Source organism: Chamaea fasciata, unplaced genomic scaffold (genome assembly GCF_029207755.1).
Source record: "Chamaea fasciata isolate MVZ Bird 193981 ecotype frontalis unplaced genomic scaffold, bChaFas1.0.hap1 SCAF_25, whole genome shotgun sequence".
In the NCBI taxonomy this organism is placed as follows: domain Eukaryota; kingdom Metazoa; phylum Chordata; class Aves; order Passeriformes; family Sylviidae; genus Chamaea; species Chamaea fasciata.
In genome coordinates, this window is record NW_027094110.1 from 2,010,470 (window position 1) to 2,037,298 (window position 26,829).

Consider the following 26,829-nt stretch of genomic DNA (forward strand, 5'->3'; position numbering starts at 1 on the left):
CCTCCTCCTCCTCCTCCTCCTCCCCCTGCCCCACCGGCTTTTGATTCACAAAATGGAAACAAGAGTCTGGAATTAAATTAAAAACCGCACACACACACGCACACACGCACACGCACGACACGGGGGCAGAGGCTGGACAGCTCCAGGTGTCCCTCGAGAGACCAACTAAAGCCAGAGAGTTGGGAAGTCAGGAGATGGAACCGGCGCAGGGGGTGGTGCTGACCCCCCCCGGGTGTGCCCAGCCCCTGTGTGGGGACACTGGGAGGTGTCACAGCCCCGCTGTGTCCTGGCTGGGTGGTGGCAGAGCCTGGTGGGACGTGTGTGTCCTGCTGGGTGTGTCCTGGCCCCGCTCTCTCTGTCTCCACCTGCTTTGCTTTTTTCTCCGTCCCAGGATCTTTTTTTTTTTTTTTTTGCCGCCTCGGTTCGTCGAGGCCGAAAGGGAAAATGCTGCCCCAGTGAAGCCCCCTCTCCTCCTCTCCTGTCCCTGCTGGAAGTTCTCCCAGAGCCAGCTTTGGTCCAGCTCAATCCTTCCCACCAACTGAAGACCCCTGGAGAAGATCTCCTTCCCGCGGGGAATTCATGATGACCTTTAAAAAAAAAAAAAACACCCAAAAACCCCTTAGGAAAAAAAAAAAAAAAAAACAAAAAAACCCAACCAGAAATCACCAGTGCTTTCCAAAAACTCCTCCTCGCTCCCCATCCCACCCTTCCCAAACATCCCAGAGGGCCGACGGATCCCAGATCCAAGTGATTTTCCGTGGAGGGCCGGGAAAGCAGCCGCAAACCGAGCGTGTTGAGAGAAGGCTTCGGACCTTCATCCTCCTCCTCTGTCCCTCTTCCTCATCGGGAAACAAAACCCCCCCGGGGCTCGGCTGGATCAGCTGGGGAGCAGGACGTGCTCCAGGAAGTAGCTGATGGAGTCCCAGTGCTTCCAGAGGAAGAGGAGGAAGAGGACGAGCAGGGCGGTGCTGAGGATGCGCATGCGGGTCTTCATGAGCGGCGTGATGAAGTTGGCGATGGTGGAGACGAAGACGAGCAGCACGGCCATCAGGGCCAGGATGACGTTGATGAACTTGCCCAGCAGGGCCCGGGCGTTGGCGTTCTCCACCCCTTCCAGCTGCACCACCTGCTGCTGCTGCTGCTGCAGCTCCAGCTTGGTCACCCGCGTCAGGCACGACTCCACGGCCTCCTGACAAAGGGGACGGAGGTGGCAGCGGGTCCAGGGCTGTCCCCTGAGGGTTTTGGGGACTCCCTGGTGCTGTCGGGGTTTGCTGCTGGGCAGTTTTTGTTCTGTCTGTGGGGCCCGCGGGTGGCTTGGCACGGCTGTGCTCGCCCAGGTGGAGCAGAGCAGGGGACCCGCTGCGTGCAGGGGAGCGGGAGTGACGGCACAAGGGCGAGCGGCAGATTATGAACCCCTTAGGTGGGATATTGGGATGAAATTCCTCCCTGTGAGGGTGGGGAAGCCCTGGGGTGGAATTCCCAGAGAATCTGTGGCTGCTGGAAGAGTCCCAGGCCAGGCTGGAGCAGCCTGGGATAGTGGAAGGTGTCCCTGCCCGTGACTGGGTGATTTTTAAAGTCCCCAAGGGCTGTGGGTTACACCGCTCTGGGATTGCCTGGCTTTGGGGACATGGTTTGGTCACCTGCCTCTTGCTGTGACAGCAGCACAGGCAGAACCTCCCCTGGAGGGTGCAGGAGAAGGGACCCCAGTGTCCCCCCCCTCCTGCCCAGCCCTCGCCCCGTGGCTGGAGGGAGCAGGGCGGGCCTGAGCCCTGCCCACAGCCTCACCTGGATGTCCCGGGCCCTCTCGTAGGACTGGTAGGCCACCTTCTCCTCCATGCTGGCCAGCTCCTGCTTCAGGTTGGTCATCTCGTTCTGGTGCAGCTCCGTCAGGTCGTTCAGCTGCTCCTCCAGGCGCTCGTACCTACGCAGGGCACCGGGCTGGGACGTGTCCCCAAGAGCCACCAGCCCTGGGCACTGGGGACACCACCCAGCCCCTGCCACCCTCCCCTGCTTGGGGGAAAACATCTCCAGGTCCTCCACAGAGGTCTGGCACTGAGGAGGGCTGCAGCTCCCCGTGTCTCCTGGCTGGACAAGCCCAGGAGGGCAGCTGGGGGTCCCCAAAGAGCCACCCTCAGGTGACACCTCCCCTGTCACCCTCCCGTCCCTCACCTGTAGCGCTCCTCCTGCAAGCACTGCGTCATGTAGGTGTAATCCCGCTGCAGCTGCGCCTTGAGGTCCTCCATGGAGTCCTCCAGGTGCGACTGGCTGTCCTTGATCTCCCGCAGCTCCTCCAGGATGGTGTCGAAGTTGTTGTGGTGGCTGTCCAGCGTGTTGGACTTGGGGCTGCCCAACCCTCCGGGCCCGGCCCCGGAGTTGCTGCCGGCGGCGGAGCCCGAGGTGGCGCTGGAGCACTCGTCGTCGCTGCCGTACTTGGGGCTGGACACCAGCGTGGCGCTGCCGCTGAGCGCCCGCGACGCCTCCTCGGGGTGCCCGTCGTCCAGCGTGTCCTTCAGGTGCGCGATGTTGTCGGCGCTGCCGAACTTGTTGCGGATCAGGCTGGCGAACTCGCGCGGCTTGGACACCACGGCCGTGTGGGTGGCCTGCGACAGCCCCGACAGGCCGCCCTTGACCCCTTCCACCACGCCGCCGCTGAAGCCGCTGATGCTGGAGCGCACGTTGGCGCCCACGTCCTTCAGCCCTTGGTGCATGTCCCGGAAAACATCCTTGGGCTGGCGGGAGGGCCCGTTCTGCTCGATCTCCTTCAGCTTCTTGTGGTAGTGCTCCAGCTTCTTGTGCAGCTGCGCGATGGTCTGCGCCGACTTCTGGTTCTTCTTCTCGAACACCTGCTTGATGCGCGACGCCTGCTGCTTGTCGGCGTTGTTGGCCAGCTTCAGGTACTCGGCCACGTTGTCGTCCCGCGCCTCCTGCTCGATCTTGATCTGCTCCGTGATCTTGAGGATCTTCTGGTGCAGGTGCTCGATGGCGGCTTTGGTGCGGTGAGGGTCGGGCGTGCCATCGGGCACGTCCAGGCACACGGGGCCGTCGGCGTCGCCGTGCCCGGCGCCCGGGGGCAGGTTCAGGGTGCTCACGTCGCCCTTGTCCAGCTGGACGTGGGGAAGAAGGGAAAAAAAAAAAAAAAAGGAAAGGGGGTTGTTGATTGGATATTCTTTTTTAGCCTCCTGATGTTTTTTTGCATTTCTACTGGAGCTTTTGTATGAATTGTAAAATCAACGAAGAATGATGTTTTGTAAATAATAAGTTCCTTTCCAGGGGGAGGGACAAACTGATGGACTTCTGGGTTGACCAGGGCGGTCAGAGAAGTGTTAACCTCGTCCCCCCAATCCCTGATGAAATTCCAAAGACTATATAAATCAAAATCTCAAACCTTCTTCTCTTTTGCCCCGACGCTCACTCAGTAGGTGTCCTTCTTTCCGTGTCCATCCATCGACAGGGGATGCTCAGGGGAGGGAGGAAAAGAAAAACCGAACCAACCCAGGGATGGGAGGGAAGAGGTGAGGACTGGGCAGGAGAATAACGAACCGGAGAAGGTGGGGAGTTTTGCTCTTGGTTTGGAGATTTCCCAGCCACGCCAGCACTGCTGGAATCCCAGGAACACACCGGTTGATCCCACCAGTAAAAGAGCACAGCAGGGATTCAGGGCTGGAATTCGGCAAGGAGCAGCCACTGGCTCTCCTTTTCCGCCCTCACCTCGCGCACAGGTGGGAGATGGGATTTCTCCAGCCGGGCAGGAAAAAGGAGTGAGGAAAACCAGGATTCATCATGGAATCTCTCCCCAAACCAGCAGAGAGCACGAGGATTGAGCAACCCAGAGGTATCCCGGCCCTGCTTTCAGCCAGGACACAGCCCAAAGCTGCCCAGCCCAAGAGGAACTGCCTTAATCCCAGTTTTTGGCGGATCTGGGAACAGCTCCCGCTCCCAGAGCCGCAGGTGCAGGGACTGCTCTGCTTCTCCACTCTCCCCCACCTGGCAGTGCCAAGCTCCTCTTGCAAACACCAGCTGCCACCGCAGGAAATTGGGACAAACGCCAGAATTCCGTTTTCCAGATGGCAAAACCGGAGCTTTGGGAGAGGAAATCACTCTCCTGGAGCCACACTTGCAGAGCCTGGGCTGCAACCCGGGCCCTGCCTCGTGCTCTCCAACCTGGACGTGCTGCTTGGCCAGTCGGGGGGAAAAACAAACAATCCCTAAGTCTTCCCAGTTGCCGGCTTTTCTATGCAGATTCTTATGCAAAACCTCCCCCCCGGTACTGTAAATGGCTCCTGGCTTCTAATTAAGAGCTGCTGGAAAGTTAAATACTCCCGGCAGAGCTGAATAATTTCTCATTTCCACCCCGCTTTCCCCCCGAATGACCCTTTAATAGGGATAAAGCTGCGGGATCATTGCTTGGGAGTGTGTTATCCCCAGGAAACGCAGGGGGGAAGAGGGAGCAATGTTCTCTCAAGATGCTGCCGGGGAACGCTCCCATCTGCAGCAGGGGCTTGGAAAAAGCCAGGGCTCTCCTGTTTATTCCCTCCCATCTCCTCTTTTCCCTGTTTTTTCCGTGTCCCGCTGGGAGTCTGGGGGTGTTGGGATTTCACCTCAGCTTCCCCCCAAAGCTTTTCCCGTCTCCTCACCGCAGCAGTGATGGAGCAAGGGCCAGAGGATGAGAGCAAAAGGCCGGACTCACTCTGTCTGGAGTGGCAATTTGTTTTTTTAAAAAATAAAAGTGAAGTCACGACAATCTTGTGGTTTTTGGACCCCGCTTCCAGGCTATTTTTAGGCCGGGCCCTCCACGGAGGGTTTTGCTTCAGTGTCTTATCACCAGGCAGAAATCAGCAACAGCAGGAAGCAGACTTTTTGCCCAGATGTGCAACTCCCTGGACAGAGAAGGGAAAAAGTGACCATGGCGAAGGAAAAGGCAGCTCTGGAGAGGCCCGGACGGGAAACACCCGCTGGGGAGCGGAGGGGAAAAGTTGCTCCAACTTTTTGTTTCCAAAAAGGGAGCTGCCCTCTGTAAAGGCAATCTTTAGGGTTGGAAAAGAGGAGGCTTAGATGGGATTTTGGGAAGGAATTCCTGGCTGTGAGGGTGGTGAGATGGAGATCCCAGAGAATCTGTGGAAGTGTCCAAGGCTGAAAGGCGTCCCTGCCCGTGGAACTGGATGGGGTTTACGGTCCCTCCTAACCCACGCCACCCTGTAATTCCAGGATTTATCCACGGGATTACCTCTGGGATGGGCAGGGGAGACATCCTGGGGGAGACACACCAGGTCACTGCTTGGAAAACAACCTCCCCCTTCCCAAAAATCAAAAAAAAAAAAATACAATGTGGATCCCTGGAGCATTACCAGCCCCCTGCCTGCTAAATCCCAGCGAGCCCGAACGACTGTGCAGGGGATTTACCGGGGGGATTAGGAAAAGCCACACTTTCCCTACATGCAGCAAACCCGCTGGTAGGCACCAGATGAAACAAAATATCCTCATCCCCACCAAAACGCTGTTTTCCCCGAGCTCGTTTTTTCCAGGCAGGCCGCGAGGGCAGAGCCCGGGGCTGATGTGGGATGCGGGAGGAATGCAGGACGAGGAGGGGAGGCAAAATTATTCTCATCGCCCGGAGCTGAGCCCAGGAGAGCTGAGATATGCAAAAGGCTCGAGCTAATGAGCTGAGCAAACGGCGCTTACAGGGCCATGGGCCCGGCAGCATTATGCAATGCTGGGGTTATTCGGCGCTGCGGGGCGGAGAGGGCTGAGCCCAGGTGGCAGGTGAGCACCTCGGGGATGTGTCCCCACCTCGGGGATGTGTCCCCACCTTGGGGATGTGTCCTCACCTCGAGGATGTGTCCTCACCTTGGGGATGTGCCCCCAGCTCCGGGTTGTGTCCCCACCTCGGGGCTGTGGTTGTCCCAGCACATCCACGCCTGGATTTAGTTCCGTTCTTAGGAAATTGCACAATTATTGCAAAGTTCAGAGGCACATTCTGGAGGCACTGACATCACCCCCTGAGTTACTCTGTCTTCCCTGCCCTCCATCCCACTGGGAAGCGCCGGGGATGAGCCGTGGCTGCGTCCACCCCGAGCCACGACTGTCCCTACAAAGTGTCACCGTGACTCCTGGCCGGAATCCACCACGGGGACAAAACATCCCGGGGAAGGACCACGAGCACCTTCCGGCACGGAAAAAACAAGAGCAAGTGCCCCTGATGGCAAATCCAGGGCAGATCCAGGGAGCTGCTGCCCCGATCCGTCAGCTCTGCTGCAGCACAAGTGTCACCGTGCCTGTGGCACTCGGTGACAGTGGAATGCCACCAGGGAGAAGCCACCAGGCCAGCACAGAAACGCAGGTGTGCGGCGGATGTGAGGAGGAGGATTTGGGGATGGTTATTTCGTGTTTTCCCCGTTCCTCAGAGCGTTTTTCCGCCACAGCATCCCCCGAGCCGGTGACTGCCTGGTGTCACTGGGGGCACCCCAAGAGCCCTGTCCCCGTCCCCACACGGGCTCCCGGCCCTGTGCCTCCCCGAGCTGAGCTGTTATTCCCACCAGACCCACCCCAGGTGTTGAAAATAGCAGCAGGAGCCCTGACTCACAGTTCCCAGCCTCCTCCCGAGCCCGCAGCAGCGCCCGGGGCTGGCAGCGCCGTGTCCCCCTCCGTGCCACCCCTGGATGGGCACAAGGGGCTGCCAGCAGCTCCCTGCACTCGCCGCCCAGCCTGACAACAATTTTCCTTACATAACGCAGGGATTAACGTTCGGGCTTCCAGCTGCAGCTGAGTTTCCCACCCGGCACGGACGGCGCCGGGGGGCTTCACCCTCTGCTTTCACTCCCCGAGGAACCCAAACCCCCCGTGGGTCTCTCTGCCCACCATCATCCTCCTCCCCGTCATCTCACCCGAACCCCTAAAAGCTGCCAGGACCTACCTCCATGGCGGGCAGGGCTGGGGTGCCCCGGGGCTAGTTGGCGCGGGCTGTCCGGCCGTGTCCCCGCCGTGTCCCCGAGGCTGGCAGGGCCACCCGGGCAGCGCCGGCTGCCATGGCAGGGCTCCCGCCCAGGGAAGGCAGCAGTGAAGTTTTGGGGCAGCAGCAGGGAGGGAGGAGGAGGAGAAGCCTCCTGCAGACCCCGTCAGGGCTGGGCCTGTGTCCCCGGAGGGTCCCGGGGTGCTCCCGGCGCGTTCCCGGCGCGTTCCCGGCGCGCAGGGACGGAGGCGCTGGCTGCGGCGGGATTGCCGACTCAGGAAATCTGCCCGAGCTGTTTACAGCTCCCGAGCTTTCAGGGCTGTAACGCAAAACCCCCCTCGTCCCCGTGCCGGGATATTCACACGCCTCCAGCCCCATACGCTGCCTGTGCCCTGACGCAGGAGGTCGGGACGGGCTCCTGTCATCTGCTGTGTCACAGAGCGGGGACGCAAAAAGCCGGGGAGAGGCAGGGGGAGGCATCCAGAGAGGAAAAACGAGAGTGGAAAACAGTCGGGGGGGGGGGGGAAATAAAAAAATCCTGTCATCGAGCAAGGAGCTGGGCAGGCTGAGGGAGGTAAAAACCGGGAATGAGCCACTCCAGGAGGTGTCTTGGATGTGCCCCTGTCACCCCGTGAGCGTGGGGGTGGCACTGACCCCACTGCGCCACGGGAAAACACATCCAGCACTGCCCAGAGCCCGGCGAGGGGACTCACAGCAGCTCCCAAGGCGTCAGCCAGCACGGATGGAAAAAGGAGGGATGGCCCTGAGCAGGCTCAGCTGCGTTTCTGCCAGGCCAGCGGAGCTGGGGACGCACCGAGGGGACCCCAGCTTGAGTGTTCGAGCTGTGGGGCTGCCCCGAGCAGGGCTGGTGGCTCTGAGCAATCTGGGGAGGCAAGAATGGGAACCCGGAGCCACAGCAAAGCGCCCGTGGTGTCTGAAACCTCCACCCCACCGTGGCCACGGGCAGCAGGCTGGCTGAGCCGGGCTCCCGGGCAGCTCTCCGCTTTAGTTGTTCCTCAAAAACCCCACCAGCACTTTTAGGAAGTGTTTGCAGGCAGCCTTGGAATGGTGCAGGACCCATGAGCCGAGCGTGCCCCAGTAATGGGTGATGGGGCAGCCTGTGCTGCTCCCACACTGAGCTCAGCCTGGCACTGCCACCGTCCCCAGGGCTGTCCCCACACCCAGCCCCGCTCAGCCTGGCACTGCCACCGTCCCCAGGGCTGTCCCCACACCCAGCCCCGCTCAGCCTGACACTGCCACCGTCCCCAGGGCTGTCCCCACACCCCCTGTGCCCTGGCAGAGCACTGCCAGGCCCCCCTGGGGCAGCTCTGTGCCCGCTGTGAGGAGGGACAGAGAGCAGAGCTGGGGCAGCCCGGCACTGCTCAATCCATGAATCTGCCAAGCACCAAAACCCTCGTCCCCCTCCAGCCCCAGCTGCCATCCCAGGGACACGCAGATTCCCTGGAAATTCCACCCAAACCCAGCCGTGCCTCCCATGGGGCGCCCAGCCGTGGCGGGGCAGGGTGAGCACGGGGCAGAGCCGCCTGTCGCTGCCACACGTTGCCGCGGGGACCGGGAGGTGACACCGCAGCGCTGTCCCCGGGGCTGGCAGCGCTCGTGGCCCATCCCTGCGGGGCCGGGGCAGGACGGGGCAGCCCGGCCAGGCCGTGGGTGCCTCAGGCGTGACACGGGGCAGAGGAACGGGACGGGCAGCCCGGTTCTGCTATCTGCCAGGGCATCACTTCTGCTTTGAGCACGGCAGGCAGAGGTCACTTCCCATGGCTCTTCTGCTGCCTCAGCAGGGCAGGAAGGTCCCGCAGCCGCACGGGACGCTGTGGAAAGCACCCTTCCTGCTGGCCATTTCCCTCTTTAAGGCGCTGGGGATGACCCTGCAGCCCTTCTGCTTCCCCTCCCCGTGGTTTGTGGGGCTGGGAGGGGAGTGTTTGACCCACCCACGATGTCCCCCGCAGCCCCTGCCGGCTCAGAGCCCCCCACAAACCCTGCTGCTGGCCTTGGGGAAAAAAATGGAGGAGCGGGAATTTCCCAGAGGAAAGTGGAGCTGATTTTCCATTTTGATGGAAAATCAAATGGAATTGATGGAGCGAGGCCGGGCTGATAAAGTTTGGGATGTTCAGGACGAGCCGGTGCTGGCAGCCTGCTGAAACGAGCCCTGGAGAGCGTTTCTGTGATTTTATTGAGAACCTCAGGTGCTGGATTCCCAGGAAAACACCTGCTCCCGGCTCCCCAGCACGAGGGAAAGGCCAAGAAACCATTGCAAACAACAAGGAGCAGCCGCCGATGAGCGAGCAGGGCGGAGCAGTGGGGCAGCATCTCCCCTCCCCAGGGCCCAGACTCCCTTCCGCGGGATGCAAAACCCCCTCCTGGCATGGGAAAACCGGGAGCTGTGCAAGGGAATTTACCCGAGGGGTCGGTGTCAGACTCCCCATCATCCCTCTGCCCCCGGCAGTTGGTTTTCAGGCCTGACTGTACCAGGCAAATTTCGAAAGAAATGCCAGCTCCCATGCAAAGAAAAACCCGGGATTTTCCACAAAATCACGGCAGGTGTGGGCGGGATCCAGCTCCAAAGCCTTGGGCTGAGCACCAGGAGGGTCCCCTCGTGCTGCCACAAAAATATGGGGCAGGTTTGGGGCTCGGGCTTTGCTTTGGGGCTGGGCTTAGCCCAGAGAAGCAGGAATTAAATCCAGCAGGAACCCCTCCTGGACAGGGCCGGGAAAACAACACCTGGGTTATTGGGATGCTGATACAGGAGGAGATCTGCCAAACCCACTGCTCCTCAGCCTCCCATTCCCGAGTGGATTTGGGGTCTGGGAGCAAACGGCCTCTGCGCCTCCTCCTGCAGGTCCCACCCTGCTCCTCACCCCTTTATCCCTGCGCATCCCAAATCCTCGCCTGGAAAGCAGGGCAGCAGGGGAGCGGGATACTCACAGAGACACCCAGCAGAGGATTCAGGAGCAGTGTCCTTTTCCCGGGGCAGGGTTTGGGAGGGACGCTCCTGCCGGAGCCGCGGGAAGCCGCCGGATCCTCTCCCTCCCTCATGGCCGAGGAGCGCCAGGGGCAGAGGATTGGCACAGGAGGCTCCAGGGCTGCCAAGAAGGAGCAGCACAGGCCGGGGGGAGCCCGGGGGGGGAGCAGGAACAGGCCGGGTGCCACGGGGCCGATCCCAACCCTCCAACTGTGCCGGGAGAACAAACGGCACCGCCGAGCGAGCGCTTCCCAAAGGGAACAAACAAACTGTTCCCAGTGCCCATCGTCGGGGCTGGGACGGTGCCACCATCCCACGGCGCTCGCTCAGGGCACTGCTGAAGAGCAGTGGTACAGATGGAAAAAATCCCGGGGTTTTTCCTTCGGGAAGTCGCTGGGTCTCCTTGCCCGCCCACGCCGTGCGGAACCCGGCGTTTCCTAATTCCACACCACATCCTCCAGCCCGGGACTGCCCCTCGTGCCCTGGGCTCGCAAGGGACAGCTCTGAAGGGACAATCCAGTGACCGGCCCTCGTGGGTGAAGCCATTCAGGGCCCTGCCAACGCTTGGGGAATATTTGGAAAAAATTCCCGTTGTTGTTTATGCCGGAGGGAGTGACCCCGACACGGCACTAAAGCCACGCAGCAGCTCAGCACCTCCAGCAGGGTTTGTGCAGCCAGGAGGGGAGGATTTTTGGGAGATTCTGCACAGAGGATTCGAGGGAGAAGCAGGGAGAGGCCGAGGCACAGCCCTCACCCACAAACACGACCCTCATCCACACTCCGGAGCCAAACCCTGCTCCCAGCCCAGAGCAGCAGGGACGACCCGGAGAGATCACGGCACGGACACCAACCCCGCAGCCCGAATCCTGCCCTGCACCCTGGGCATCCACCCCCAAATCCCCCGGGACCGCGGCGCTGCCTGCCGGGAGCGGGAGCTGCTGGTGGGCTGCAATCAACAGCCATATGTCACCCAGGCTGAGGAACACGATGTCTTCACGAGGGGTGAATCAGTAGCACAGTCTGATATTCCTCTCCTCCTAGAATTAATTAAGCAGCAATCTCGGGCGTCTTTGTCTTCCCCAGCTATTATCTGCTCGTTCCCAAGCTGCTCATCCCAACGGGGAGTGCGGGAAGGAGCTTCCAGCACCAGCCCGGCCTCACACACTCATCCCCCCTTGCCACACGTGGGGAGAGGGAGGTGGGGAGTGGGAGCTCACCTGGACTCTCACAGCTCCAGTTACAGCTCAGGAGTTCCACCCCCCCCCAAAAAAAAAATCTGGCATTTTGTAGGGTGTCTTTCCTCCAGGAATTGGACCAGGTCAGGAGTACCTCCCAAAAAAGAAAAAACCCCACCCCTGGCGTTTTTAGGGTCTCCTTCCTCCAGGAATTGGTCCAGATCAGGAATTCCCCCCTTAAAACCCCTGGCATTTGTAGGGTCTCCGTCCTTTAGGAATTGGTCCAGATCAGGAATTCCCCCTCTTAAAACCCCTGGCATTTTTAAGGTCTCCTTCCTCCAGGAATTGGCCCAGGTCAGGAATTCCCCCCCAAAACCCTTGGCGTTTTTAGGGTCTTCTATCTCCAGGAATTGGTCCAGCTCAGGAATTCCCCCCTAAATACCCCTGGCATTTGTAGGGTCTCCTTCCTCCAGGAACTGCTCCAGGTCAGGAATTCTTCCCCAACACCCCTGGCGTTTTTAGGGTCTCTGCACCCCGGTGCTGCCCAGCTCAGCCCCTGGGATCCGAAGGGACGTCCCAGGGGCTGGGGGGTGCAGGGAGGGCAGCTTTACACCCCTCCCTCTGTTCCCTTTTGCCGGCTTCACCTCCTTCCCCGGCATTTTAACTGGATGTGTCAGAAAATCTTCCCGAGAGAATCCAAGACACTTCAGCAAACTCACGGATGGGCTGGCTCAGGATTCCCGCCGGGGAAACTGAGGCAGCCTGGGGGAATTCCGCCCGGGCTGAGATGTGGGGACAAGAGGAATGTCCCTGTCCCAGCCGCTGACTGAGGCCGCGAAACTGGAACTGCAGGAGGGACAAACCACATCCTGGATGGCAGGAGGGAGCCGGGGCCGAGCTGGCCGTGCCCCAGGCAGGGAGCAGAGCCTGGGCAGGGGACAGGAAACCTCCCTGACACCCCTGAGCCACCGCAAACCCCTCTGTCCCCACGGGCCACCCCGGGAACTCTGGGTTTCTCCCTGTAATCCCTCGGGCCCTGATATAGCCACTGACCCGGGGGGAAGCTAAATTTAGCGGGATGAATCCCGCCCTGGGTGCCGAGGGCTGATGCCCTTGAGGCAGCACCGCAGCACGGCCGGGGCCGTGGGGACAGGTCACCCCCCGGGACACCCCCCAGGACAGGGACAGGGGCACGGAGAGAGGAGTTTGGAGCAGGGGAACGGCACGTTTGGGTTGTGATCCCATAAAAACGGGGGGCTCAGGGCTGAGGAGCCGGGCTGAGGTGTGGCAGGAAGCCCCCCTCCGGCCTCCCCCGTGCCCCCAGTGCCTCACAGGAGAAGCATCTGCTCCGGGAGGGGCACGGACACGGGGGGGGGGGACACGGCCAGCGGTGGCAGCTGGCGCTGTCACTTGCCCAGGGACACCGAGGGCAGCAGCGAGCCCGGCACGGTCCGACCCGCGGGGGACACTCGGCGGGTCCGGGGCGGGCCGAGAACCGGCACTGGCGACACCCGGGACGGGTCCGCCCCTCGGGGACGCGCGGGGAGAAGGCGGCCGCGAGCACGGACAGACGGCCGGACAGACAGACAGACAGGCAGACAGAGGGACGGGCACACGGACAGGCGGACAAGAGGACAGACACACGGAGAGGCGGACACACGGACGGACGGACAGATGGACGGAGGGACGGACAGCCAGACACAGGGACAGGCGGACACAGGGACAGGCAGACACAGGGACAGCCAGACACAGGGACAGACGGACAGACGGAGAGAGGGGCAGACAGACACGCGGACAGAGGGGCAGACAGACACACGGACAGCCAGACACAGGGACAGACGGACAGACGGCTGGACAGAGGGACGGATATATGGACAGAGGGACAGACGGACATAGGGACAGACGGACAGACGGCCGGCCAGCGGCCCCGCCGCGGTGACGCCGCCCTCTAACGGCCACCGGCCCCGCCGCTCTCCCCGCTCCCCCCCACACCCCATCTCCGGGGGTCCCGCCGCCCGCCCCGCGCCCCCGCGCTCTCACCTGGACGTGCACCATGCCGCAGTCCCCGCAGTCCGTGCAGCTCCCGGGCAGCACCAGGCACAGCACCCCGCGCCCGCCCCGCTCCAGCTCCGGCCGCCCCGCCGGGGAGCGCGGGCCCCCGGGGACGCTGCTCTGCCCCGCCAGCACCGCCCGAGCCCCGGCCGCGGCCGCGGGGGGCTGCGGGGACAACCCCGGCCGCCGCTGCCGGGCTCTGCACCCGCTAATTCCCGCGTGTGTGTGTGTGTGTGTGTGTGTGTGTGCGCGCCCGCCTCTGCCTGGCGGGTCACCAGCAGGAGATTAGGGAGATCAGGAGAGAAAGCTTCCCCAGCACGCTCCCGGCGCCGTGCGCCCTCGCTGCTGCCGCTGCCGCCTCCCCCCGGCCCCGACCGGCGGTGCCGCTGTCACACGTGCCCCCGGCACGGCCCCGACCGGCGGTGCCGCTGTCACACGTGCCCCCGGCACGGCCCCGCGGCGAGCGCCGCTCCCGGCACGGCGGGTGCGCCCCGAATGAGCCGCCCCGGGGAAAAGCAGAGCGAGCTCCGGGAGGGTGGTGGAGACCCGGGGAAGGAGATCCTCCAGCCAGGAGCACCGTGGGACACACGGGAGAGAGGATTTTTGGGATGCGGGGATGCTCTCGGCCCCCGGGGAAGCAGCTCCTGCAGCTCAGAGCTGGACGGGGGACACGCGGGACAGGAGATTTTTGGGATGCAGGGATGATCCCGGCCCCGGGGAAGGAGATCCTCCAGCCAGGAGCTCCGTGGGACACACAGGAGAGCAGAGTTTTGGGATGCAGGGATGCTCCCGGCCCGCAGGGAAAGAGCTCCTGAAGCTCGGAGCTCCGTGGGACTCATGGCAGAGAGGATTTTTGGGATGCTCCTGGCTGCTGGAACTCGTGGCCCCAAGGAAGGAGCTCCTGCAGCCAGGAGCTCCGTGTGACACACAGGATGGGATGTTTGGCATGTAGGGATGCTCCCGGCCCTGAGGAGGGAGCTCCTGTAGCTCAGAGCTCCGTGGGACACACATGAGAGCGGATTTTTGGGATGCAGGGATGCTCCCAGCCCTGAGAAGGGAGCTCCTATAGCTCAGAGCTCCGTGGGACACACAAGAGCGGATTTTTAGGACACAGGGATGCTCCCGGTCCTGAGGAAGGAGCTCCTCCAGCCAGGAGCTCCGTGGGACACACATGAGAGCGGATTTTTGGGATGCAGGGATGCTCACGGCCCCCAGCAAAGGAGCTCCTCCAGCCAGGAGCTCCGTGTGACACACAGGATGGGATTTTTGGGATGCAGGGATGCTCCCGGCCCTGAGAAGGGAGCTCCTATAGCTCAGAGCTCCGTGGGACACACAAGAGCGGATTTTTGGGACGCAGGGATGCTCACGGCCCTGAGGAAGGAGCTCCTCCAGCCAGGAGCCCCTTGCCTGCACAGCAGAGGCAGCCCCACAGCTCTTGGAGCAGAAGCAGCAGCCAAACCCTGGTTCCTGAGCTGCCAGCAGGACCCCGGGCACGGCCAGCTCATCCCAAACTCATCCCGCACAAGGTGGGAACGGGGCGGGGTGTGGAAGGCTGGGGAGAGGGAAAATCACAAACACCTGACCTGCAAAGGAAGGTCTGTCCCCAGTGTGGGACCCCCAGGTGGGGGTGACCCCTTGGCAGCGCAGCTTTTGGGGTGAACCACAAACCCCAGCCAGAACCGGCACCCAGCACCGAATTCCCAGAGGGTTCCACGGCCCCACTGACCCCCTGGAGCCCCTCTGGATGTCCCCTGTCACCACAGGCTGCTCCTGGAGGGAATTACGGGCTGCAAGGAGGAGGAATTTCCTATGCCAGGCCTTGGGCAGGGTCCACGGGGTGAGCAACCAGTGCAGGAAATGGGAAGGCAGAACTGCAGGAGCTTAACGAATTAAAAAATTTAAAAAACAAAAGGAAAAAAAGAACCCCAAAAAGTCACCAATGGCTGTTCGAAAAGCCCTTGCTGAGACTGAGCCATCCCACGAGGGTCCCACCCAGCGTGCTCCTCATGGAAGGGGTGGAAAATTCACTGTGAAATTTGTGTGTGTGTGTGTGTGTGTGGGAAATATCCCTTTCCCAGGAGCCCCGAGCATCCCATGGGGCTCCCAAAGGGACGGGAAACAGGGAGGAGGTGCCAGATCCCTGGGGACAAGGCAGGGATGACGCCAAGCCCCCCCTCTGGAGCCCATCCCTGAGGAAAAGGAGCTGCTTGGCTGCAGGCAGGAGGCTCCTGAGGCCTTCCTGAGGGCTCCTGGAAAAACAATCCGGCTCGGGAATATCGCCTGGCTCGTGTTTCTCTAAATAAGTTATTTTTCCACTGCCTCACAAAGGTGTTGTCTCTCTTCTGATTGCTCTTTGTGTCATATGCAGTTAATTATTCATCCCCTTTCTGGGCTGGGAGTGGACACGGACCCGCTCTGGATGTTTCTGTGCCAGTTGGGATCGAGGCTTTGGCCACGATCCCAAATCGTGGGATTGGGATCCTTGCAGTGCCACCGGCCACGTCCCACAACAGCCCATCAGGGAGAAATTCTGGCTGCAGATGCTCAAATGAACAACCTGCTGCTCCTGCACCACTTGGGACATTCCAGGGACTGGCAGGGAAGGGTTGGGCTGCTCTGATTTGGGGAGGGGAGACTCTGGGCAGCTCCTGGGACAGCTGCTGGCACAGGGACACTTTTATCCTCTGGGAACACATTCCCACGTCCCTGCTAGACCCTGCCCGGCCACCTCCCCATCCCAAGCTTCTCCAACTCGCTGCTGGTGAACTAAAAACACGAAAAGAAGGATCCTCGTTTCCCCGAGAGCTGCAGGGAGCAGCTTCAGGGTGTGGAGCCCCCCAAAGTTCCGGAGGTCAGCGGGAGAAGCCAAGAGGGAAAATCCCCCCCAGCCCCTCTCGGTGCCTGTCCCTTGAACCCAGCATGTGCTAATTGGGCTGGTGCATAATTAATGGCACTAAACACTAGATGGAAACACCATCCTGCCCACCAGCCTGGCACGGGCTGGTTTCGAAATCACTCGGGATGGGAGCAAATCGCAGCTGCCCGGCTGAGCCTGGAGGGGCCTTTGGATCCCCCATCCCAAGGGAACAGAGTCATGCCAGGGCCTCTTTTTGTCCCTCAAGGGCCTCTTTTTATCCCTCAAATCCCACTCTGGGAGAATTGTGTCCCTGCCTTGAGCTGCCCGTGAGAGAAGCCTCAATTCCAGCAGCTCCAGACCGGAGTGGGTCCCTGCCCACCGCCCGGTGCCACCAGCACCGCCCCAACAACCTCATCCCCAGGGGATTTTGGGGTGCTCTGCACCCAGTCCTGCCCTGGGGCTCCCCACTCTGCTCTCGTGCTCCCCAAGCCAGGGGAAGCCACGGAATCCCAGGATCACTGAGGCGGCAAAATCCCTCTGGGGTCATCGAGTCCCAGCTGTGCCCAGTCCCCTCCTGGAGCACTGAGTGCCACATCCAGGGATGGGGACTCCAAACCTCCCTGGGCAGCCCCTTCCAGTGCCTAAGCCCCATTTATGGGAAGGAATTCCTGCTGATTTTAATCTGATACAGATTAAGGTGATGTCCTCTCATCCCAAACCTCTGGAGGCACAGATTAAGGTGATGTCCTAACCCAACTTTCCTACCTGCGCCCCACCAGGGAGCTGTGCAGAGCCACAAAACCCCTCCAGACCCCCCAGAACAACCCCCTTTGCCTCCCTCACCCCGTGGGCCTGACATTTCTGGGTCCGAGAGATTTTTCAGCCCGCTAGCAGCTGCCGACTTTTTCCCCAAGGAAAAAACTTCTCGAGGAAGTTTCTTCTCAAAACAATCTCGGCCAACAACTCTCCTTCCTCACAACAATCTTGCTCCAGGTGCTGTTTTGCTGTTTCTCTAGTGGGATCAGAGAGGCGTCGCTCCTATTCACCGACCACGTTCAGTCTGTATGGGAACACCTTATAAAAGGCAGCAAGAACTAAGTCCGTATCAGAACACTTTATAAAAGGCAGCAAGAACTAACTCTGTATCAGAACACCTTATGAAAGGCAGCAAGAGGTAGAAAATAAAGCTCTTTGCTGTCTGAAACATTTGGAGTGCTTTTCTCGTGCTCTACAGCGACACCCACCCCCTCCAGCCGCCCCATCCCTACCTTGTCCAGCCCCTCTGCGTCCTCGGCCAGCAGGTAGACGGCGCCGCTCTCGGCCAGCAGGATGGCCGTGTCCGTGGTGGACGACGACCTGGGCCTGCCCTGGTGCTGGTGCAGGATGGCCGTGAGGCCGCTGTCCTGGGGGGCTCTGCGGCCCAGGTGGGGGCTGCCCTTCTGGGGCTCCAGCGAGCCGCTCTTGGCGCGGCGGCCGGCGCCGTGCAGGCTGGTGCCGCGCTTGATGGACGGCCGCGAGCGGATCTGCTGCAGCACGCGGTTGAAGGCGGTGGGCCGGGCCGGGAGGTCGTGCAGGGACACGGCGTAGGACACGCGGTGCATCTCCGGGGAACGTTCCTTCTCGTCCGGGGACTCGTGGTCCGAGGCGCCGTGCGGCGCCGGTGGCCCCGTCGGTGGCCCCGCCGGCGGCCCCGAGTCCTGCGAGCTCTGCTGCTGCTGCTGCTCCCGCTCCCGAGAGCGCCGGCGGCTGTGGAAAAGGTGCTTCAGGCCGTGGCCGAACATGGAGCCCTCGGAGAGCTGCTGGATTTTCTGCAGAAAAACAAGGAGGGGGAATGGGGGCTGTTTATCAGCCGGGGGGTGGTGCCCACGCTCATCCCGAACTCAAACCAAAGCTCTGGAATGCTTCCAGAGGGATCTCCTGGAGCAGCCCAGAGGGATCTGGGGAACAATCCCTGCTGCCAGCACTTAGTGCGAGATGGGAACATTTACACTGGAAGTGTTAAATATTAGTGCCTGGGAATTACGGAACTGTAGTGGAAATGTTGGATCCCACATTCCCAGGAAACACCCGGGAGGGAATCAGGGTGGCTGCTGGGCCATGGGGGAATCATGAATATGGATGGTGGAACAGATCCTGCTCCCGATTAGAGCCAGGGCAGCCTGGCCAGGGCTCCCTGCAGCCGCTGGAAATCCGGGGATCCACTGGAAAACCCAGATTTGCATCCCGGGAGATTTTGGCCGCGTGCCCTCCACAATCCGCTGTGCCAGGTGGATCAGGGAGCAGCAACTTCCTGCATTGCCAAAGGGCTCGGAGCATCCCAAATCCCAGACCCTGCTCCAGCACGGCTCCCAGGCAGCGAAGAAAGGATTTGGGATAAGAAAAAACATCCTCTCCCTCCTGGAGCAGCCCCTGGCAGAACACAGGGCACAGTCCTGGCCGGGATCTGTCCTGTGAGGACGCCAGTGCTGACCCTGCTGACAGCCAGGGCCACCGTGGCTGTGCCACCCTGCAGCAGGGCTGTCCCCAAGGCCACCGCGGCTGTGCCACCCTGCAGCAGGGACTGTCCCCAGGGCCACCGCGGCTGTGCCACCCTGCAGCAGGGACTGTCCCCAGGGCCACCGCGGCTGTGCCACCCTGCAGCAGGGACTGTCCCCAGGGCCACCGCGGCTGTGCCACCCTGCAGCAGGGACTGTCCCCAGGGCCACCGCGGCTGTGCCACCCTGCAGCAGGACTGTCCCCAGGGCCACCGCGGCTGTGCCACCCTGCAGCAGGGACTGTCCCCAGGGCCACCGCGGCTGTGCCACCCTGCAGCAGGACTGTCCCCAGGGTCAGCTGTGCCACCCTGCAGCAGGACTGTCCCCAGGGCCACCGCGGCTGTGCCACCCTGCAGCAGGGACTGTCCCCAGGGCCACCGCGGCTGTGCCACCCTGCAGCAGGACTGTCCCCAAGGCCACCGCGGCTGTGCCACCCTGCAGCAGGGACTGTCCCCAGGGCCACCGCGGCTGTGCCACCCTGCAGCAGGACTGTCCCCAGGGTCAGCTGTGCCACCCTGCAGCAGGACTGTCCCCAAGGCCACCGCGGCTGTGCCACCCTGCAGCAGGACTGTCCCCAGGGCCACCGCGGCTGTGCCACCCTGCAGCGGGGACTGTCCCCAGGGCCACCGCGGCTGTGCCACCCTGCAGCAGGACTGTCCCCAAGGCCACCGCGGCTGTGCCACCCTGCAGCAGGACTGTCCCCAAGGCCACCGCGGCTGTGCCACCCTGCAGCAGGGACTGTCCCCAGGGCCACCTCTGCTCTCCTGCAGCAGGACTGTCCCCAGGGCCACCGTGGCTGTGCCACCCTGCAGCAGGGCTGTCCCCAAGGCCACCGCGGCTGTGCCACCCTGCAGCAGGGACTGTCCCCAGGGCCACCGCGGCTGTGCCACCCTGCAGCAGGGACTGTCCCCAGGGCCACCGCGGCTGTGCCACCCTGCAGCAGGGCTGTCCCCAGGGCCATCTCTGCTCCCCTGCAGCAGGGACTGTCCCCAGGGCCATCTCTGCTCCCCTGCAGCAGGGACTGTCCCCGGGGGTGCTGTTCCCGTGACATTCATTCCTGTTCCCAAACCAGCAGGAACCTGGAGCTCCTCAGAGCCCCCGAGGCAAAAAGTCGGGATTTTGGAACAGCTGTGACATTCCAGACGTGACCTCCAGACAGAGGAGGAGCTCGTGGCCCTAGAGAGCGGGCTCCTTCCCCTAAAATTCCCGGACAAAAATCCAAACCCATCCCTCCCACCAGACGCGGGACACGGCCCAGGAGCCAGCAGTGGGACCCCGCGTCCCCAGACCCTGCAGGCAAAGCCTTCCACCCGTCCCTGAGCCATCCACGGGGCGAAGCTCCGTCCCTCCAGGTCCCTCCTGGGAACCACGTAACGCCGCTCCGGTGCCGGATCGCTTTCTTGAGGAAACAACGATTTAAATTTGACTCTATTTATAGGGTCTCTATGGAAACAGAGGCAGCACTGGAGAGGGAAGAGCTCCCAAAGCCCCGGATTCCTGCCGTGGAGGGCACGGCCAGAGCTGCAGAGGGTCCGAGGAGTGAAAAAGGAACTGAAAAAACGAACTAAAAGCGGAGCTGGCAGGAAAGGAGGGGAGGTTTTTTGGGAGCCAGATGCCCTCGGGGCTTCGACAGCTCCGGCTGAGCTGAAATTTCACCTTTTCAAACAAAACTCCCCTCGGGCCCTTTCCAAGTTTTCCTGAAAGAGGCTTTCACGGGCTCGGGGAAGGCACGGGATCTGCACGGGGGGGAAAAACAAACCAGGGGAGCAAGGAGAGATCCCAGTTGTGCTTCTCCCGGCTGGAACCCACGGAATTCCAGCTCAGGAATGCGGCTGCTTTAAAGAGCTGCGAGTGGTGGCCACAGCCGAGCCCTGTGCTGCTGGAAAAGCTCTGTTCTCACGGGGGTTTTTGGTTTTTTTCCCAGGGTGTTCCAAAGCAGAGGCATTTTCCTGGCACTGAACCGCCGGTGGCTCGGAGCAGAGGCTATTTTGGAGCAGCCGCTGCTCACTAACCCAGGCAATGCACACGGATTAATTTCCCAGCGTGGACAGCTGTAAAACACCGAGGTGAATCCCAAAATATCTTTATTTTTTTAATACTTTTTCCTCAGCTCAGCCAGGCTCTCCTGCTTGGCTGTGGGGACTTGTTTTTTGTTTTTTTTTTTTATGGGGCTTCAAAGCCCCAGCTCCAGGTCCCGCTGCACCGAGAAGAGCTGGAAAAATCCCATTTTAGCCCCAAACTTTGGCAGGAAAAACGGGATTGGGATGAGGGTTTTGTGGTGGACCCTCCACGCTCTGTGCCAGGCTCTCCAGGGTGGCTTTCCTGCTGAAACCTCCCAGCTCCTGCGGAAACGACTCCCCGACACCCAAACCCCTTCCTCGGCTTTCAGACGGACGCAGAAGGAGAGGATCTGGTTGCCACGACCTCCCAGCACGGCCCCGAGCTGCCAAATCCTGCTGGACTGTTTGGGATCATTAATGATTGATTAACCCCCGGCCCGCCCAGAGGCTCCAGCCAGGGCTCTACGGCTCTTTGGAGCATTGGCACAAACACGGGGGGAAGTCTCATCCCTTCCCATCCCACCCCATCCCATGTTTTAGGGCACAGAGGGAAGTCTCATCCCTTCCCTTTCCATTCCATTCCATTCCATTCCATTCCATTCCATTCCATTCCATTCCATTCCATTCCATTCCATTCCATTCCATTCCATTCCATTCTATCCCATCCCATTCCATCCCATCCCATATTTTAGGGCACAGGGGGAAGTTTCAACCCTTCCCACCCCACTCCATCTCATCTCATCCAAACCCATATTTTAGGGCACAAAGGGAAATCTCATCCTTTCCCATCCCATCCCATATTTTAGGGCACAAAGGGAAATCTCATCCTTTCCCATCCCATCCCATCCCATCCCATCCCATCCCATCCCATCCCATCCCATCCCATCCCATCCCATCCCATCCCATCCCATATTTTAGGGCACAGGGGGAAGTCTCATCCCATTCCATCCCATATTTTAGGGCACAAGGGAACCCTCATCCTTTCCCACTCCATCCCATCCCATCCCACCCCATCCCATATTTTAGGGCACAAGGGAACCCTCATCCTTTCCCACTCCATCCCATCCCATCCCACCCCATCCCATATTTTAGGGCACGGGGGGAAGGCCACAGCCCCCCCCCAAACAGCAGCAGGATCCCGGCAGATCCTGTGTGGGTTTTTCCAATCCCGCTGCTCCTTTTCCAGCCGATTCTCCTCTGGAAGGACCAAGGGGCTCCTGCCACCCCCCGGCGCCCTCCAGCCAGGCCGGGGGACGGGGACAGAGCTGTCCCCGGGCGGTGACACCCAGCCCAGCTCAGCCCCTGCTCTCGCAGCATCCCAAACTCCCGCTCCTCCCGCTGCCACAAACTCCAGGGAAAACGTCTGGATGTTCCCAACTGGCAAACCGAGCACACTCCCCCACAGCCGCTGCTCCTCCGGGGACAGCGAGAGAGCGGCGGCGACATGTGACAAACGTGAGTCACGGTGGGCAGGGCACCGCCGCCAGCCCGGCGGCCCCGGGAACGCGCCGGGAGCAACGGGATGCGCGGCCCCGGGGTGGGGAACGGCAGGGAATGAGCGGCCCGGGAGCGGGAATGGGCTGGGAATGGCAGGGAATGAGCTGCCCGGGAGTGGGAATGGTCCGGGAATGGCAGGGAATGAGCGGCCCGGGAGTGGGAATGGGCTGGGAATGAGCTGCCCGGGAGTGGGAATGGGCTGGGAATGAGCTGCCCGGGAGTGGGAATGGGCTGGGAATGGCAGGGAATGAGCTGCCCGGGAGTGGGAATGGTCCGGGAACGGCAGGGAATGAGCTGCCCGGGAGTGGGAATGGGCTGGGAATGAGCGGCCCGGGAGTGGGAATGGTCCGGGAATGGCAGGGAATGAGGTGCCCGGGAGTGGGGCTGGGAACAGGGGAGGCATGAGGCCAACGCCTCGGGATCCCTGCTGGCCTCTCCTGGGCTCAGGAGCCGCCAAAACCAAAATTGTCAACCTGGAGATGGGAACGGGGTCAGGCTTCAGCCCTGGGCTGGGTCAGGCTGCTGGGGAAAACAGGGATCCAGGAAAACCAGAGATCCAGAGAAAACAGACCCAGGGAAAACAGGGAGAAAACAGAGACCCAGAGAAAACAGAGATCCAGGGGAAACAGATCCAGGGAAAACAGACCCAGGGAAAACAGAGAGAAAACAGAGACCCAGGGAAAACCCTTGGCTCAGGAAAGGCGGCAGTTTGGGATGCAGGCTTTTGGACGGGTCCCATCACTCCTGCAGAATTCCCTGCCACCGACGGATTCCTGAGCTGAGCTGTCACACACCAGCTTTGCTCCTTGCCAGAACTTATTTTTTCCTCTCTTTTTCCTCTAACGGAGCCAGGGCTGGGGAAGGGAGAGCTGCCACGGATCTGCTGGAGTTCGGGCACGGAGGTGACACCAGGCAGGCTGTTGTTTCCAGGGTGCCACCTCGAATCCATCTCCAGCGGGCAGCAAAGAGTTTACTCTGATCCCTCCCCACCCACGGGGACAGGGATCTCTGATCCTTCCCCATCCACAGGAACAGGGATCTCTGATCCTTCCCCATCCATGGGGACAGGGATCTCTGATCCCTCCTCACCCACGGGGACAGGGATCTCTGATCCTTCCCCATCCATGGGGACAGGGATCTCTGATCCTTCCCCACCCACAGGGACAGGGATCTCTGATCCTTCCCCACTAACAGGGACAGGAATCTGATCCTTCCCCATCCATGGGGACAGGGATCTCTGATCCCTCCCCACTAACAGGGACAGGGATCTCTGATCCTTCCCCATCCATGGGGACAGGGATCTCTGATCCCTCCCCACTAACAGGGACAGGGATCTCTGATCCTTCCCCATCCATGGGGACAGGGATCTCTGATCCCTCCCCACTAACAGGGACAGGGATCTCTGATCCCTCCCCACCCACGGGGACAGGGATCTCTGATCCTTCCCCACTAACAGGGACAGGAATCTCTGATCCCTCCCCACTAACAGGGACAGGGATCTCTGATCCTTCCCCACTAACAGGGACAGGAATCTCTGATCCCTCCCCACTAACAGGGACAGGGATCTCTGATCCTTCCCCACTAACAGGGACAGGGATCTCTGATCCCTCCCCACCCACGGGGACAGGGATCTCTGATCCTTCCCCACTAACAGGGACAGGAATCTCTGATCCTTCCCCACTAACAGGGACAGGGATCTCTGATCCCTCCCCACTAACAGGGACAGGAATCTCTGATCTTTTCCCACTAACAGGGACAGGAATCTGGATTCGGAGCAGGGCCAGCAGGACCAGCTTGAACCCACCCCACCGGCAGCTCCGGAGTGGTTTTGAGGCAGGAAAAGTGGGATTTATCAATGGTGCCACTCGTGGTGGCCGTGGCACAGCGCCCAGCCCGCCGTGGCATCCGCGGGCAGCAGCCGGCCCCGGCTCTCCCCGTGCTCTGCCCAGTTTGAGGATTCCTCTTAATTAAACGCATTAAAGGTGAGCACTGGCAGCCAACCTGCGGCTGGGCACCACAGCCCAGCTCGATAAAATCGATGGGCATTTATCCGGCCTCGGATGCTGCTGCTGGATGAGGCTGTGCAGCTCCAGCTCCGGGCGGGATGTGGCAGCCCTGGAATGTTTGGGCTGGTGGGAGCAGCCACGGGATCCTGCAGCTCCTTTTGCCCGACGTTCCCAGCCCTTCCTGAGCCTCTGAGCCCCCAGGTGGGATGGAGAGAGGATGGGGCTGGGAAACAACACCTTGGATGTCCAGAGCCACCAAGCCAAGCACGGCCCTGAGCTCCAAATCCTCACGGGTCACGGAATTACAGAATCAGGAAATCATGGAACGGTTTGGCCGGGAGGGGAGCTTAAAACTCATCCAGCTCACCCCCATTTGGGTGGGCAGGAAACCTCCCACTTATCCCAGGGTGTCCAAGCCCCGTCCAGCCTGGCCTTGGACACTTCCAGGGATGCAGGGGCAGGCGCAGCTGCCATGGGATAACCCGTGCCACCCTCCCAGCCCACGGCTGTGCCCGGCCCTGGCCCCTCCAGCTGTTTTTGGGGCAGCAGCAAAGCCAAAGGAGCCTCAGGAGCTGCTGGGCCACGGAGGGGAAGGCCCCACGTGTCACCTGCAGCAGCCACGGGGCTCCCTGTGCTGAAAGCAGCCGAGTTTTGCTCCGGGAGCGGGGATTTCATCTCCCTTCTGGAAGGGATGGAAGTGCCATCGCCTCCCCCGTGACCTTGACCACACCGGTGACACCCCCAGGGCCACCTGGGCTGAGCCAGGGCGAGGGGCTGGCTCCATCCTGGATCCCACGGCTGAGCAGGGACGTCTCCCGCTTTTCCCAGGGGGAAAAAAGCACAGGAGTGGGATCATCCCCTCCATCCCGGCACGGGGTGTCTCTGAGCCCATCCCACCCTGCCCACGGCGTTCCCGAAGTTCCACGCTGGGAATTCAACCCTGTTGAGCAGCCTGGGGTGGGGGGTGGGGGGGGGCTCGGAGCTCCTTCATTCCCAAATCCAAGGGAATTCCGTGCCCGGTGTCAGGCCGGATCCTCCCCCCCTCCAGGACGGGCTCCGTCAGTGCTGCAGTGCCGCGGGGTTTGTTTTCCTCGCCCGGCAGGAGCAGCCTCGGGGCCATTTCCACACCGTCACTCCGCGCTGCCGCAGCCCCGGATCCTCCCGGAGCATCCGGCAGGGATTTCCCGGGATCTGCGCAGCCCCTCTGCAGCCCCCGGAGCCCCGCTCCCAGCCCGGGATTTCTTCATCCCGGGAGAATCCCAATCCCTCACTGCAGGACCAGCCCCATCCCGACCCCAGGAGCATCCTCATCCCAGGAGGATCGTATTCCAGCAATATCCTCATCCCAGGAGCGTCTGCATCCCTGGAGCATCCTCATCCTCTAGGATCCAGTAGGACCGTCCCCATCTCCGGAGCATCCCAATCCCAGCAGGATCTCTGTTCACAGCACCGTCCCCATCCCAGGAGCATCCCGATGCTGGAGCACCCAATTCCCAGGGGTGCCCTCATCCGGGAGCGCGCTATTCCCGGGATGATCCCAATCCCGGAGCGCCCCTGTCCAGGAGCCATCCCGCATTCTCCAAGGTCACACCTGTAGGACCCAGGGGAAGGGGCTGGGGGCACCCCCGAGCTCCACGGCTCCGGTGACCCCACTGGGCTCTCCCCACACCGGTCAGCACCGGGAATCCTCCGGGATTTTCCGCTCCCCCGCCCCCCGTAATCCCACCGGGACGCTCCCGCCGCTCACCTTCAGATCGGGGGGCTTGGAGCGCGCCGGCGGCGGGACAGCGCCCGCCTCGGGGGCCGCCGCCGCCGCCTCGCCGGCCTTGCCCTCCATCACGCCGTGACCGGGCGACTCCCCCGCGGCGCCGGGATCCTCCTCGGGCTGCTGCAGCTCGTCCGAGCGGCACCGCTTCATCCCGGGAGCGCCGTGCCCGCGGCGTGCCGGGCTGGCGCGGGGAGGGGGGGGCGATGCCCTACGGGCGCGGCGGCGGCGGCGGGCGGCGCCCCGGCGGCCGCTGCGGGGCCCGCGGGCTGCGCGGCCCCGGCCCGCCCGCCCCGCCGAGCCCGGGCCGGGCGGCGGCTCCGCGCCGCGGCGGCTCCGCGCCCGCCGCCGGCACCGGCATCGCCGCCGCCGCCGCGCTTGATGGGCAGCTCCGCTGACCAATGGCGAAGCGAGGGAGGAGGGGCTTAGCGCGGCGATTGGAGGAAGGTGCCCGTGGGGCGGCGCCGGTGAGTGGAATAAACCAATGAGAGCGCGTGAAGGGCGGGGCCGCCGCAGGTGATTCGCGGAGGCGGAGCGGGGCTGGGGACGGGCGCGCCGCCTCCTGCCGAGGCGCTCCGCGCAGCGCGGGATGCGCGAGCGGCGGGCGGCGTTCGCCCTTGCCCTTTTGCTGCCCCTTTTAAAACGCATCGTTTTGTGGCCGCTCTCTTTTTTTGGAGTGTTTTTTCTCGTCCCCCGCGGGGGTGCGCAGAGGCCGCGCAGAGGGGTCGGCGGCCGCGCTTCCAGAGACTACAATTCCCATGAGGCTTTTTGGCACAACCAGACTCCAGCTCCCGGCGTCCGCCGGCGGGCGGGGAATAACAAACTGCGCTTCGACATGAATAAACTACATCTCCCAGCGCGCCTCGCGCGCGGGGTGCGCCCGGCCTCCTCCCCCTTTGCCCTGCGGCGCGCCGACAAACGTTCCGCGCACACGCAGCGCGGCCGGCGGAGGCG

At 62.0% G+C, this 26,829-nt stretch overlaps 1 protein-coding gene across 2 annotated transcripts; it reads right to left on the reverse strand.

The window, feature by feature from the left end:
• Positions 1–778: 778 nt before the first annotated feature.
• Positions 779–26,089, reverse strand: TMCC2 (transmembrane and coiled-coil domain family 2). Of its 2 annotated transcripts, XM_066203950.1 has the most exons (5): positions 25,858–26,089; positions 17,282–17,821; positions 2,170–3,104; positions 1,786–1,921; positions 779–1,189 (listed from the first exon to the last, which is right to left on the reverse strand). In XM_066203950.1, the coding sequence occupies exons 1-5, from the start codon at positions 26,026–26,028 to the stop codon at positions 878–880; spliced, it is 2,094 nt and encodes a 697-aa protein (XP_066060047.1). In that variant the 5' UTR covers positions 26,029–26,089; the 3' UTR covers positions 779–877. The 2 variants fall into 2 exon arrangements, with proteins under 2 accessions (XP_066060047.1, XP_066060048.1); XM_066203951.1 differs by lacking the exons at positions 17,282–17,821; positions 25,858–26,089 and adding an exon at positions 6,911–7,029.
• Positions 26,090–26,829: the final 740 nt, after the last annotated feature.

Bases quoted from the DNA above. Each gene is read 5' to 3' on its own strand.
- TMCC2 (XM_066203950.1), bottom strand. From the start codon at position 26,028: ATGAAGCGGTGCCGCTCGGACGAGCTGCAGCAGCCCGAGGAGGATCCC. The intron at 3,105-17,281 runs GTAGGGATGGGG...CCCCACGTCCAG, and splicing joins ACGCAGAGGGGCTGGACAAG to CTGGACAAGGGCGACGTGAG. The intron at 1,922-2,169 runs GTGAGGGACGGG...TGCCCTGCGTAG, and splicing joins TTGCAGGAGGAGCGCTACAG to GTACGAGCGCCTGGAGGAGC.